General features: G+C 57.6%; 1 protein-coding gene across 1 annotated transcript; it reads left to right on the top strand.

The window, feature by feature from the left end:
* Nucleotides 1-1,729: 1,729 nt before the first annotated feature.
* Nucleotides 1,730-13,250, top strand: LOC131089068 (zona pellucida sperm-binding protein 3-like). The gene is made up of 8 exons (XM_058033590.1): nt 1,730-2,104; nt 5,558-5,676; nt 8,095-8,198; nt 10,424-10,601; nt 12,444-12,564; nt 12,667-12,758; nt 12,967-13,082; nt 13,222-13,250. The coding sequence occupies exons 1-8, from the start codon at nt 1,733-1,735 to the stop codon at nt 13,248-13,250; spliced, it is 1,131 nt and encodes a 376-aa protein (XP_057889573.1). The 5' UTR covers nt 1,730-1,732.
* Nucleotides 13,251-14,883: the final 1,633 nt, after the last annotated feature.

Here is a 14,883-nt window from a genome sequence, read left to right as displayed (position 1 = left end):
GGATTCTGGGGAAAAGCAGAGCTTTTTTCCCAAAAATGAGGATTTTTGGGAAAAAAAGAAGGAATTTTGGCTCCGACCTCACTTCCAGGCTTGGAATTTTGGGGTCTCAAGGTGATCCAAACCCGTCTGGATGCAAAAATCCTTTTTTTTGTTGTTTTTTTCTGGGATACAACCTGGGATCCCTCGCTTTTCCCAAAAATCTTCATCCAAGACTCTGGGGATCCCGAATTCCAGGGATGATCCTAAAATAGGGGGTTACAGCGACCCCCCCAAATCCCATTTTTTCTTTGGGATGGAACGTTATTCCCCCACTTCCTCTTCCCAAAGATCCTCATCTGAGGGGAAAGCAGCGCTCCGGGGGTTCTGGGGTTATCCCTGGAATTCGGGATCCAAGGGAAAAGTGAAACTTTGGATGAGGATTTTTGGGATAAGGGGGGAGGATCCCAGATTTTATCCCAAAAAACTCTGGATTTGCGCATCCAGAGGGGTTTGGATCACCGGACACCCCCAAAATTCCAGCCCCGGGAGTGAAGTGGGAGCCAAACTTCCTTCTTTTTTTGGGATAACTTCCCCTTAAATTCCTTCTTTTTTTGGGATAACTTCCCCTTAAATTCCTCATCCGAGGGGAAAGCAGCGCTCCGGGGGTTCTGGGGTTATCCCTGGAATTCGGGATCCAGGGGAAAAGCGAAACTTTGGATGAGGATTTTTGGGATAAGGGGGGAGGATCCCAGGTTTTATCCCAAAAACCTCTGGATTTGCGCATCCAGAGGGGTTTGGATCACCGGACATGCCAAAATTCCACCGGGAGTGGAGTGGGAGCCAAACTTCCTTCTTTTTTTGGGATAACTTCCCCTTAAATTCCTCATTGGAGGGGAGCACAGCAGTCCGGGGGTTCTGTGGTTATCCCTGGAATTCGGGATCCAGGGGAAAAGTGAAACTTTGGATGAGGATTTTTGGGATAAAGGGGGGAGGATCCCAGGTTTTATCCCAAAAAACTCTGGATTTGCGCATCCAGAGGGGTTTGGATCACTGGACACCCCCAAAATTCCAGCCCCGGGAGTGAAGTGGGAGCCAAACTTCCTTCTTCTTTTGGGATAACTTCCCCTTAAATTCCTTCTTTTTTTGGGATAACTTCCCCTTAAATTCCTCATCCGAGGGGAAAGCAGCGCTCCGGGGGTTCTGGGGTTATCCCCGGAATTCGGGATCCAGGGGAAAACGAAACTATGGATGAGGATTTTTGGGATAAGGGGCGGGAGGATCCCAGGTTTTATCCCAAAAACCTCTGGATTTGCGCATCCAGAGGGGTTTGGATCACCGGACACCCCAAAATTCCAGCCCTGGGAGCGAGGTGGGAGCCAAAATTCCATCGTTTTTTTGGGATAACCCCCCTCTCCCCACCCCAAATTCCTCGCCGGAGGGGAGAGCAGCGCTCCGGGAGTTCTGGGGTTATCCCTGGAATTCGGGATCCCGGGAAAAGCGGAGCCTCCGCCCGCTCCTTATCAGCACCGAGCCCAAACAATTCCCTCTGCCCGCGGCTCCGCGGCTCCTGCCGGGATAAACAATTCCCAAAAATCCGCCGGGAACGCTCATCCCGACCCCTCGCACCCCGGAAATGACGGGGGCGCGCTCGGGGGCGCCCTTGGAATTCCAGAGGGGGGGATCTGGGCTGGTTCCCATCGGGATATAAACGCGGGCCGACGCTCCGCGCTGGGAATCGCGGGGATTTTCCGGGATGCGCTCCCAAATCCGCCTCCTCCTGGCGCTGCTCTGCGCGGCCCCCGCGGCCGCGGCGCCTCCGCCCTGGGAGCCGGCATGGAGCGATCCCAATCCCAATCTCAATCCCAATTCCTGGGGCTGGGGGGACGCGGAGCAGCCGCATTCCCCCTCGCGGTGGCATTCCCGGGCGCAGATCCCGGTGGAAGTGCAGTGCCAGGAGGCGCAGCTGGTGGTGACCGTGCACCGCGACCTGTTCGGCACCGGCCGCTTGGTCAGCGCCGCCGAGCTCAGCCTGGGCCCCGCCGCCTGCAAACATTCCCGCATGGATCCGTCCCAGAAAACCGTCACCTTCAGCGCCGGCCTGCACGAGTGCGGCAGCACCGTCCAGGTGAGTCCCGCCCCTCATCCCGGCATTCCCAACGCGATTCCCGACCGGGATTCCCACCCGGAGCGGCTCCCGGCGTCGCGGGGATTCCCGGGTTTGAGTCCTGTCCCGATCTCGGGATTCCCACCGGGAGCGGCTCCTGGAGTTGTCCGGATTCCGGATTTAAGGGAAATCCAGGTGAGTCCCGTTCCCATCCCGGGATTTCGCTCCTATCCCGGGATTCCCACCGGGAGAGGCTCCTGAGGTTGTCCGGATCCCAAGTTTTGAGGGAGATCCAGGTGAGTCCCGTTCCCATTCCGGGATTCCACTCCTATCCCAGGATTCCCACCGGGAGCGGCTCCCGCCGTTGTCCGGATTCCAGATTTAAGGCAAATTCAGGTGGGCTCTGTCCTGATCCCGGAATTCCAACCGGGAGTTGCTCCCGGGCTCGTGCAAATCCCAGATTTAGGGGATATTAAGGTGAGTCCCTGTTTCCATCCCGGGATTTCCACCTGGAGCGGCTCCCGCAGTGTCCGGGAAGATCCAGGTGAGTCCCGTTCCCATCCCGGGATTCCGCTCCTACCCCGGGATTCCCAACCGGGATTCCCACCGGGAGCGGCTCTGGGGGTTGTCCGGATCCCAAGTTTTGAGGGAGATCCAGGTGAGTCCCGTTCCCATCCCGGGATTTCGCTCCTATCCCGGGATTCCCACCGGGAGCGGCTCCCGGGGTTGTCCGGATCCCAGGTTTTGAGGGAGATCCAGGTGAGTCCCGTTCCCATCCCGGGATTTCGCTCCTATCCCGGGATTCCCACCGGGAGAGGCTCCCGCGGTTGTCCGGATTCCAGATTTAAGGCAAATTCAGGTGGGCTCTGTCCTGATCCCGGAATTCCAACCGGGAGTGGCTCCCGGGTCCGTGCAAATCCCGGGCTTTGAGGAAGGTCCAGGTGAGTCCCGTTCCCATCCCGGGATTTCACTCCTATCCCGGGATTCCCACCGGGAGCGGCTCCTGGGGTTGTCCGGATCCCAGATTTAGGGGAGATCCAGGTGAGTCCCGTCCCTATCCCGGGATTCCCACCCGGAGCGGCTCCCGGGGTCGTGGGGATTCCCGGGTTTGAGTCCTGTCCCGATCCCGGGATTCCCACCGGGAGCGGCTCCGGGGGTTGTCCGGATCCCAAGTTTTGAGGGAGATCCAGGTGAGTCCTGTCCCTATCCCGGAATTCCCACCCGGAGCGGCTCCCGGGTCCGTGCAAATCCCGGGTTTGAGTCCTGTCCCGATCTCGGGATTCCCACCGGGAGCGGCTCCTGAGGTTGTCCGGATCCCAAGTTTTGAGGGAGATCCAGGTGAGTCCCGTTCCCATTCCGGGATTTCGCTCCTATCCCGAGATTCCCACCGGGAGCGGCTCCCGCCGTTGTCCGGATCCCAGATTTAAGGCAAATTCAGGTGGGCTCTGTCCCGATCCCGGAATTCCAACCGGGAGTTGCTCCCGGGCTCGTGCAAATCCCAGATTTAGGGGACATTAAGGTGAGTCCCTGTTTCCATCCCGGGATTTCCACCTGGAGCGGCTCCCGCAGTGTCCGGGAAGATCCAGGCGAGTCCCGTTCCCATCCCAGGATTCCGCTCCTACCCCGGGATTCCCAACCGGGATTCCCACCGGGAGCGGCTCCCGGCTCCGTGAAAATCCCTGGTTTAGAGAGAGGTCCAGGTAAGTCCCGTCCTGATCCCGGGATTTCGCTTCTATCCCGGAATTCCCACCGGGAGCGGCTCCGGGAGTTGTCCGGATCCCAGATTTAGGAGAGATCCAGGTGAGTCCTGTCCCGATCCCGGGATTCCCACCTGGAGCGGCTCCCGGGTCCGTGCAAATCCCGGGCTTTGAGGAAGATCCAGGTGAGTCCCGTTCCCATCCCGGGATTCCACTCCTATCCCGGGATTCCCACCGGGAGCGGCTCCCGGCTCCGTGCAAATCCCGGGCTTTGAGGAAGATCCAGGTGAGTCCCGTTCCCATTCCGGGATTCCACTCCTATCCCAGGATTCCCACCGGGAGCGGCTCCCGGGGTTGTCCGGATCCCAGATTTAGGAGAGATCCAGGTGAGTCCCATTCCCACCCCGAGATTCCGCTCGTACCCCGGGATTCCAAACCGGGATTCCCACCGGGAGCGGCTCCTGGGGTTGTCCGGATTCCAGATTTAAGGGAAATCCAGGTGAGTCCCGTTCCCATCCCGGGATTTCCACCGGGAGCGGCTCCAGCGGTGTCCGGGAAGATCCAGGTGAGTCCCGTTCCCATCCCGGGATTCCGCTCCTATCCCAGGATTCCCACCGGGAGCGGCTCCAGCGGTGTCCGGGAAGATCCAGGTGAGTCCTGCCGGGATCCCGGAATTCCCACCGGGAGCGGCTCCCGGGATCGTGGGGATTCCCGAGTCCTTGTCCCGATCCCGGGATCCCGCCCCGATCCTGGGATTCCACCCGGGAGAGGCTCCAGGAGATCCGGAGGGGTCGGGGGAGATCCAGGTGAGTCCCGTTGCCATCCCGGGATTCCCACCGGAATTCCCACCGGGAATGTGGCTCCCGGGCTCGTGCAAATCCCAGATTTAGGGGAGATGCAGGTGAGTCCCGTTCCCATCCCGGGATGTTTCCCGGGAAATCGCGGGATGTGGGAGAATCCCGGTGAGTCCTGTCCGGATCCCGGAATTCCCACCGGGAGCGGCTCCGGGGCCCCGCCCGTTCCCGGTTTCACGGAGATCCAGGGGCTGGATCCGGGATCATTCCAGGAAAAGGAGGAGCCGCGATTTCCTCGGGATTTGACCGGTTTCCCTGCAGCTTTTCCCATTCCTGTGGGAAAAGCGTCTTCTCCCTCGGATTCAATTCAACTCCCTGAAAATTGTGATTTTCCATCCCTTTCCCCCCTTTTCCAACCCTTTTCCACCCCATTTTCCCCCTTTTCCATCCCTTTCCCCCCATTTCCACGAATTCCCCCAGTATTCCCAGTCAGCCCAGTGGTGCTGCTGGGATGAGGAGTGGCCTCTCCCACGGAATTCCCAACTTTTATTCTCAAATCACCCTGAATTCCCCGATTTCTTGGAATTCTCACTCACCCTCCTGACACCCCTGATTGGACACCCATGGAATTCCTGATTTTTATTCCCAGATTCCCTCATTTGTTTCAATTCCCTCATTTTTGCGTTCCCTTTTCCCACAGAATTCCTGGTTTTCATTCCTGGATCACCCCAGATTCCTGATTTCTTCCACTTCCCACTCACTCACTCACTCAGCACTGAGGAACCTCCTTTTCCCCAAATTCCCAGTTTTCATTGCCAGATCACTCTGGGTTCCCTCATTTCTTTCAATTCCTGCATTTTCTGGATTCCCTTTTCCCACAGAATTGCCAGTTTTTATTCCCAGATTCTCTCATTCCTTCCCCTTCCCGCTCACTCAGGACTGAGGAACCCTTTCCCCCCAGAATTCCCGGCTTTCATTCCCAGGTCACTCCGGACTCCCTGATTTACCGCACGCTCCTGAGCTACGATCCCAGCCCCGGCAGCAATCCCGCCATCGTGCGCAGCGACCCGGCCGTCATTCCCATCGAGTGCCACTACCCCAGGTGCTCCTGGATCCCATCCCGCATTCCCAGAATTCCCAGCAATCCCATTCCCATCCTGGATCCCATCACAGATTCCCAGCATTCCCAGGAATCCCATCCCCATCCTGGGATCCCATCCCAGCATTCCCAGGGATCCCATTCCCATCCCAGATCCCATTACAGGTTCCCAACATTCCCAGGAATCCCATTCCCATCCTGGATCCCATCCCGCATTCCCAGAATTCCCAGGAATCCCATTCCCATCCTGCATCCCATCACAGATTCCCAGCATTCCCAGGAATCCCATCCCCATCCTGGGATCCCATCCCAGAATTCCCAGGGATCCCATTCCTATCCTGGATCCCATCACAGATTCCCAGCATTCCCAGGATTCCCATCCCCCTCCTGGGATCCCATCCCAGCATTCCCAGGAATCCCATTCCTATCCTGGATCCCATCCTGCATTCCTGGGAATCCCATTCCCACCCTGGGATTCCATCCCTCCTTCCCAGCATTCCCAGGAATCCCATTCCCATCCCAGATCCCATTACAGGTTCCCGGCATTCCCAGCAATCCCATTCCCATCCTGGGATCCCTTCCTGGCATTCCCAGGAATCCCATTCCCATCCCAGATCCCATTACAGGTTCCCAGAATTCCCAGCAATCCCATTCCCATCCTGGATCCCATCACAGATTCCCAGCATTCCCAGGAATATAATCCCCATCCTGGGATCCCATCCCAGCATTCCCAGGGATCCCATTCCTATCCTGGATCCCATCCTGCCTTCCCAGCATTCCTGGGAATCCCATTCCCATCCTGGGATTCCATCCCTCCTTCCCAGCATTCCCAGGAATCCCATCCCCATCCTGGGATCCCTTCCTGACATTCCCAGGAATCCCATTCCCATCCTGGATCCCATCACAGATTCCCAACATTCCTGGGAATCCCATTCCCATCCTGGGATTCCATCCCTCCTTCCCAGGATTCCCAGAAATCCCATTCCCATCCTGGGATCCCTTCCTGGCATTCCCAGGAATCCCATTCCCATCCTGGGATCCCTTCCTGGCATTCCCAGGAATCCCATTCCCATCCCAGATCCCATTACATGTTCCCAGAATTCCCAGCAATCCCATTCCCACCCTGGGTCCCATCCCATGCTCCCGGCATTCCCAGGAATCCCATTCCCATCCTGGGATCTCTTCCTGGCATTCCCACGAATCCTATTCCCATCCCAGATCCCATCCCATGTTCCTGGCATTTCCAGGAATCCCATCCCCATCCTGGGATCCCTTCCTGACATTCCCAGGAATCCCATTCCCATCCCAGATCCCATTACAGGTTCCCGGCATTCCCAGGAATCCCATTCCCATCCTGGGATCCCTTCCTGGCATTCCCACGAATCCCATTCCCATCCTGCCTTCCCAACATTCCCAGGAATCCCATTCCTGTCCCCAGATCCCATCCTGCCTGCCCAGAATTCCTGGGAATCCCATTCTCATCCTGGGATCTCTTCCTGGCATTCCTGGGAATCACATTCCCATGCAGGGATCCCATCCCAGATTCCCAGTGTTCCATTCCCAGTGTCCCCATTCCCATTTCCAATTCCCTTTTCCAGGTGGGATAACGTCACCAGTGGCTCCCCATTCCCACTGTCCCCATTCCTGTCCCAGTGCCCCATTCCCATTGTTCCCATTCCCATCCTGGTGCCCAAGCTCTATTCCCAGTGTCCCCAACATCCCATCCCACATTCCTGGGATTCCCAGATTCCATCCTGAATTCCTGGAATTCCCATTCCCATTCTGGGGTCCCCATTCCCACCCACTGTCCCCATTCCCACTGTCCCATTCCCACCGTCCCATTCCCATATCACAATCCCAATTCCCCTTTCCAGGTGGGATAATGTCCCCAGCGCCTCCCCCTTCCCAGCGTCCCCATTCCCATTGCCAGTGCTTCATTCCCATCCCAGTGTCCCCATCCTGATCTCATTCCCTTTTCCTTGTGGGATAACGTCACCAGTGGCTCCCCATTCCCAGTGTCCCCATTCCCAATTTCCCCATTTCCATCCTGATGTCCCCATTCTTGTCCCAGTGTCCTATTCCCAGTTTCCCAATTCCCAGTGTCCCCATTCCCGATCCCATTCCCCTTTCCAAGCAGGATAATGCCTCCAGTGGCTCCTCATTCCAAGTGTCCCCATTCCCATCTCAGTGTCCCCATTCCATCCAATGCCCCACTCCCAGTGTCCCATTCCCGATCCCATTGCTTTTTCCAGGTGGGACAGGATCTCCAGTGTCCCCATTCCCAATGGCCCCATTCCATCCCAGTGTCCCCATCCTGATCCCGTTCCCAATCCCATTTCCTTTTCTGGGTGGGATAACTTCTCCAGTGTCCCATTCCTGATCCCATTCCTGATCCCATTCCAACCCCATTCCCTTTTCCAGGCGGGATAACGTCTCCAGCGGCTCCATCCGTCCCACCTGGTCTCCCTTCAACTCCGCTCTGGCCTCCCAGGAGAAGCTCCTGTTCTCCCTGCGCCTCATGAACGGTGCGGGATCGGGTCCTTCCCACACTTCTCCTCCTTTCCCATCCCTTTCCCATCTCTTTTCTCCCTTTTCCATCCCCACTTTTCCCGACCTTTTCCTCCTTTCTCATCCCCACTTTACCCCCTTTTCCCCCTTTCTCCATCCCCTTTTCCTCCTTTCCCATCCTTTTCCCCTTTTCCCCCTTTCTCCATCCCCTTTTCCTTCTTTCCCATCCCTTTTCCCCTTTTCCCCCTTTCTCCATCCCCTTTTCCTCCTTTCCCATCCCTTTTCCCCCTTTCTCCATCCCCTTTTCCCCCTTTCCCATCCCTTTTCCCCTTTTCCCCCTTTTCCCCATTTCTCCATCTCCCTTTCCCCCCTTTTCTATCCCTTTCCCGCCCCTTTTCCCCTTTTGGGATGGGTTTGGGGTTGATCCCATTGGGTTTTCCAGAGGACTGGAGTCCAGAGCAGGATTTCTGGGGATTCCCCCTTCCCATCCCTCTTCCCCTTTTGGGGTTTGTTTGGGGTTGATCCTGTTGGGATTTTCCATAGGACTGGAGATCCAAGTGTCAATTTTTCAGCTTCTCCCTTTCCCATCCCTTTTCCCCTTTTGGGGTCGCTTTGGGATTGATCCCATTGGGTTTTGCAGAGGACTGGAGCTCAGGGCAGGATTTCCTGGGATTCTCCCTTTCCCGTCCCTTTTTCCCTTCTGGGATGAGTTTGGGATTGGTCCCATGGGGTTTCCCAGAGGACTGGAGTTCAGAGTGGGATTTTTTTTGGGATTCCCCCTTTCCCATCCCTTTTCCCATTGGGTTTTCCAGAGGACTGGAGCTCAGAGAGTGATCTCTCAGCATTCCCCCTTTCCCACCCCTTTTCCCCTTTTGAGATCAGTTTGGGGTTGATCCTGTGGGGTTTTCCAGAGGACTGGAACTCTGAGTGAAATCTCTCGGGATTCCCCATTTCCCATCCCATTTCCCATTTTGGGCTCAGTTTGGGGTTGATCCCAGGGGTTTTCCAGAGTTCTGAGTGGGATCTCTCGGGATTCCCCCCTTTCCCATCCCATTTCTCCCTTTTGGGCTCAGTTTGGGGTTGGTCCCATGGGGTTTCCCAGAGGACTGGAGTTCAGAGTGGGATTTTTTGGGATTCCACCTTTCCCATCCCTTTTCCTGTGGGGTTTTCCAGAGGATTGGAACTTCGAGTGGGATTTTTTTTGGGATTCCCCCTTTCCCATCCCATTTCTCATTTTGGGCTCAGTTTGGGGTTGATCCCATGGGGTTTTCCAGAGGACTGGAGCTCGGAGTGGGATTTCCTGGGATTCCCCCTTTCCCATCCCTTTTCCTGTGGGGTTTTCCAGAGGACTGGAGCTCAGAGAGGGATCTCTCAGCATTCCCCCTTTCCCACCCCTTTTCCCCTTTTGAGATCAGTTTGGGGTTGATCCTGTGGGGTTTTCCAGAGGACTGGAACTCTGAGTGAAATCTCTCGGGATTCCCCATTTCCCATCCCATTTCCCATTTTGGGCTCAGTTTGGGATTGGTCCCATGGGGTTTCCCAGAGGACTGGAGTTCAGAGTGGGATTTTTTGGGATTCCACCTTTCCCATCCCTTTTCCTGTGGGGTTTTCCAGAGGACTGGAGCTCAGAGAGGGATCTCTCAGCATTCCCCCTTTCCCACCCCTTTTCCCCTTTTGAGATCAGTTTGAGGTTGATCCCGTGGGGTTTTCCAGAGGACTGGAGCTCCGAGTGGGATTTTTTTTTTGGGATTCCCCCTTTCCCATCCCTTTTCCCATGGGGTTTTCCAGAGGACTGGAGCTCAGAGAGTGATCTCTCAGCATTCCCCCTTTCCCACCCCTTTTCCCCTTTTGAGATCAGTTTGGGGTTGATCTCGTGGGGTTTTCCAGAGGTCTGGAACTCTGAGTGAAATCTCTCGGGATTCCCCATTTCCCATCCCATTTCCCATTTTGGGCTCAGTTTGGGGTTGATCCCGGGGGTTTTCCAGAGTTCTGAGTGGGATCTCTTGGGATTCCCCTGTTTCCCATCCCATTTCTCATTTTGGGCTCAGTTTGGGGTTGATCCCAGGGGTTTTCCAGAGTTCTGAGTGGGATCTCTCAGGATTCCCCCCTTTCCCATCCCATTTCTCATTTTGGGCTCAGTTTGGGGTTGATCCCATGGGGTTTTCCAGAGGACTGGAGCTCCGAGTGGGATTTTTTTTTGGGATTCCACCTTTCCCATCCCTTTTCCTGTGGGGTTTTCCAGAGGACTGGAGCTCGGAGCGGGATCTCTCGGCGTTCCGCCTGGGGGACGTGCTGAACATCCAGGCCGAGGTGGGCGCCCACAGCCACGTCCCGCTGCGGCTCTTCGTCGACTCCTGCGTGGCCACGCTGGGCCCCGGCGCGGGCACCGAGCCCCACTACGCCATCATCGACTTCAACGGGTGCGACGGGGCTGCCGGGGACAGCTGAGGATGGCTTGGGGACATTTGGGGATGATTTGGGGACATTTGGGGATATTTGGGGACACCCAGGGGGTGATGAGCTCTCCTTGTCCCCCTACACCATCATCAACTTCAGCGGGTGTGCTGGGGACGTCTGGGGATATCTGGGGACACTTTGGGATGGTTTGGGGACATCTGGGGACGCTTAGGCGTTATGGGGAAGGGGCAGCTCATCCTGCCCCATTACACCATCATTGACTTCAATGGGTGCGCCGGGGACTACTGGGGACTACTGGGGACATATGGTGACATCTGGGGACATTTGGGGGTGTTTGGGGATGTTTGGGGACAATTTGGGGTGAGGGACACGGTCAGGGGGTGGTGACACCTCGTTCCTCTCCACTGCTCCGTCATCTACTTCAGCGAGTGAGTTTGGGGACCTTTGGGGACAGTTTGGGGACATTTGGGGACACCCAGGGGGTGATGAGCTCTCCTTGTCCCACTACGCCATCATCAACTTCAACGGGTGTGCTGGGGACATCTGGGGATGTCTGGGGACATTTGGGGATGGTTTGGGGACATCTGGGGACTTCTGGGGACACTTTGGGATGGTTTGGGGACATCTGGGGTTGCTTAGGGGTTATGGGGAAGGGGCAGCTCATCCTGCCCCATTACGCCATCATCGACTTCAATGGGTGCACCGGGGACATCTGGGGACTACCAGGGACATATGGTGACATCTGGGGACATTTGGGGGTGTTTGTTTGGGGATAATCTGGGGACATTTGGGGACAATTTGGGGTGAGGGACACGGCCAGGGGGTGGTGACACCTCGTTCCTCCCCACTGCTCCGTCATCTACTTCAGCGAGTGAGTTTGGGGACCTTTGGGGACAGTTTGGGGACATTTGGGGATGATTTGCGGTCAGGGGGAGGGTGGCTCCTCATCCTCCCCCGCTACACCCTCATCAACTTCAACAGGTGAGTTTGGGGACATTTGGGGACAATTTGGGGTCTGAGGAACACACACAGGGTGGTGACTTCAATGAGAGAGCTGGGGACATTTTGGAGACGTTTTGAGGTCTAGGAGGTGCTGAGCACTTGTCACTTCCCCAGCTGATCTGGGGACACTTTGGGGACACTCGGAATGCCAGCCAGGGCTCTGACCCTTCTGTCCCCATGATGGTGACCCCACTGTCCCCATGACAGTGACCCTGCTGTCCCTGTGGCTGTGACCCCACTGTTTCTGTGGTTAGGCCCCGCTGTCCCCAGGCTGTGACCCTGCTGTCCCCAGGCTGTGACCCTGCTGTCCCCATGGCTGTGACCCTGTCCCTGTGGTGTGACCCTGTCCCCATGGCTGTGACCCTGTCCCCGTGGTGTGACCCTGTCCCCAGGGCTATGTCCCCACTGTCCCCATGACTGTGACCCTGCTGTCCCTGGGGCTGTGACTCTGCTGTCCCCATGGCTGTGACCCTGCTGTCCCTGGGGCTGTGTCCCCATTGTCCCCATGGCTGTGACCCTGTCCCTATGACTGTGACCCTGCTGTCCCTGGGGCTATGTCCTCACTGTCCCTGTGGCTGTGACTCTGCTGTCCCCGGGGTGTGACTCTGCTGTCCCCATGGCTGTGACCCTGCTGTCCCCATGGCTGTGACCCTGCTGTCCCTGGGGCTATGTCCCCACTGTCCCCATGACTGTGACCCTGCTGTCCCCATGGCTGTGACCCTGCTGTCCCTGTGGCTGTGACCCTGCTGTCCCCATGGCTGTGACCCTGCTGTCCCTGGGGTGACTCCGCTGTCCCTGTGGTGTGACCCTGTCCCCGGGCCGTGTCCCCGCTGTCCCCACAGCTGCCTGGTAGACGGGCGCTCTGATGCCACCAGCTCGGCCTTTGTCACCCCCCGGCCGCGGCAGGACGTGCTGCGCTTCCAGATCGACGCCTTCCGCTTCGCCGGCGACCCCCGCAGCCTGGTAAGGCCCTGGGGACACCCCGGGGACACCCTGGGGACAACCCCCTGTCCCCAGAGCCACCCCGTGTCCCCGCGGTGTCCCCAGCAGTGTCTCCTGGTGCAGATCTACATCACGTGTCACCTGAAGGTGACACCGGCCGAGCAGAGCCCGGACGCACAGAACAAGGCCTGCTCCTTCAGCAAGGCGCGCAACACGTGAGTGCCACCTCCCCAGTGTCACCTCCCCAGTGTCACCTCCCCAGTGTCACCTCCCCAGTGTCACCTCCCTGGTGGCATCTCTGTGGTGTCACCTCCGTGGTGGCATCTCCCCTCTGGCGCCTCCATGGTGGAACCTCTGTGGTGGCACCTCGCTGGTGTCACGTGCATTGTGGCATTGGCTGACGGTGTCACCTCCCTGCCACAGCTGGGCGCCCGTGGAGGGGACAAGGGACATCTGCAGCTGCTGCGAGCTGGGCAACTGCGGCCGGAGGCCAGCGGAGACCTGGAACGGCCACCGCTACCGGAGACACGATGGGGACGGTGAGGGGACAGCAGGGGGACAGTCTGGGGGACACTGGGGATACCGGGGACATGGGGGCATGGGGACACTGGGACAGGGGACATGGGGACAGCGGGACATGGAGATGGGGGACAGGGGGACACGGGGACGGTGGAACAGGAGGACAGGGGACTGTGGACACGGGGTGATCCCTCCCCACTGTCCCCACTGTCCCCTCTCTCCCCTCACTGTCCCTTGTCCCCAGGTGCCACCTCTGAAGCTGATGTTGTCATCGGTCCCGTGCTGCTCTCGAGTGCCCAGCGTGGCCAGCGCCCCGAGGGCCACCAGGGTGAGTCCCTGAGGTGACACTGGTGACACTGGGTGACACCGGGTTACACTGGAGGCACTGGGTGACACCAATGACACTGGGTGACACTGGTAACACCAGGTGGCACCCGGTGACAATCCCCGCTCCCCTCCGTGTCACTTGGTGTCCCTTCGCAGGCGCGGTGGCACCGCTGGCCGTGGGGACAGCGCTGGCCTGTGCCGTGGCCGGCGTGGCCGTGGCCGGAGCCGCACTGGCCATTGGCCTCAGGCGCCGGAATTCCCCGTGAACCCCGGAATGAGCGACGGAAATCCCAATAAATCCCACAAGGACCGATGGAAATCCCGATAAATCCCACAAGGACCAACAGAATTCCCAATAAATCCCACAAGGACTGATGGAAATCCCGATAAAACCCACAGGGACCAATGGAAATCCTGATAAATCCCACAGGGACCAACAGAATTCCCAATAAATCCCACAAGGACTGATGGAAATCCCGATAAATCCCACGATCCGCGGTGTCCAGGGGGTCACTTGGGGAGGGAATCCCGGGAATAGGGCAGGGAGGGTGACCAGTCCTGTCCCAGTGTCCCCATTCCCATCCCAGTGTCCCCATTCCCATGCCAGTTGTCCCTATTCCAGTGTCACCATTTCCAGTGTCCCCATTCCCATCCCAGTGTCCCCATTCCCATCCCGGTTGTCCCTATTCCAGTGTCACCATTTCCAGTGTCTCCATTCCCATCCCAGTGTACCCAATCCCATGTCCCCAATCCCACTGTCCGCATTCAATCCCACTCTCCCCATTTCCATGCCAATGTCCCCATTCCCGTCCCAGTGTCCCCATTCCCATCCCGATGTCCCCAATCTCAGTGTCCCCATTTCCACTGTCTCCATTCCATCCCACTGTCCCCATTCCTGTCCCAGTGTTCCCAATTCCAGTGTCCCCAGTCCCAGTGTCCCTCTTTCCAATGTCTCCATTCAATCCCACTGTCCCCATTCCCAATGTCCTCATTCCCATCCCAATGTCCCCATTCCCGTCCCAGTGTCCCCATTCCCAATCCAACATCCCCATTCCCAACGTCCCCAATCCCAATCCCACTGTCCCCAATCCCAATATCCCCATACCATTCCCAATGTCCCCATTCCTGTTCCAGTGTCCCCATTCCCGTCCCAGTGTCCCCATTCCCAATGTCCCCATTCCTGTTCCAGTGTCCCCATTCCCAATGTCCCCAATCCAAATGTCCCCATTCCCAATTCCACTGTCCCCATTCCCAATGTCCCCATTCCCATTCCCAGTGTCCCCATCCCATTCCCAGTGTCCCCAATCCCAATATCCCCATTCCATTCCCAATGTTTCCAATCCAGTATCCCCAATCCCAATGTCCCCATTCCCGTCCCAGTGTCCCCATTCCCAATTCCAACATCCCCAATCCCAATGTCCCCATTCCCATTCCCAATGTCTTCAACCCAGTGTCCCCATTCCCAATGTCCCCATTCCCATTCCCAATGTCCTC

This window comes from Melospiza georgiana, chromosome 13, assembly GCF_028018845.1.
Source record: "Melospiza georgiana isolate bMelGeo1 chromosome 13, bMelGeo1.pri, whole genome shotgun sequence".
Classification (NCBI taxonomy): domain Eukaryota; kingdom Metazoa; phylum Chordata; class Aves; order Passeriformes; family Passerellidae; genus Melospiza; species Melospiza georgiana.
This window is presented reverse-complemented; position numbering and strand designations above follow the sequence as displayed.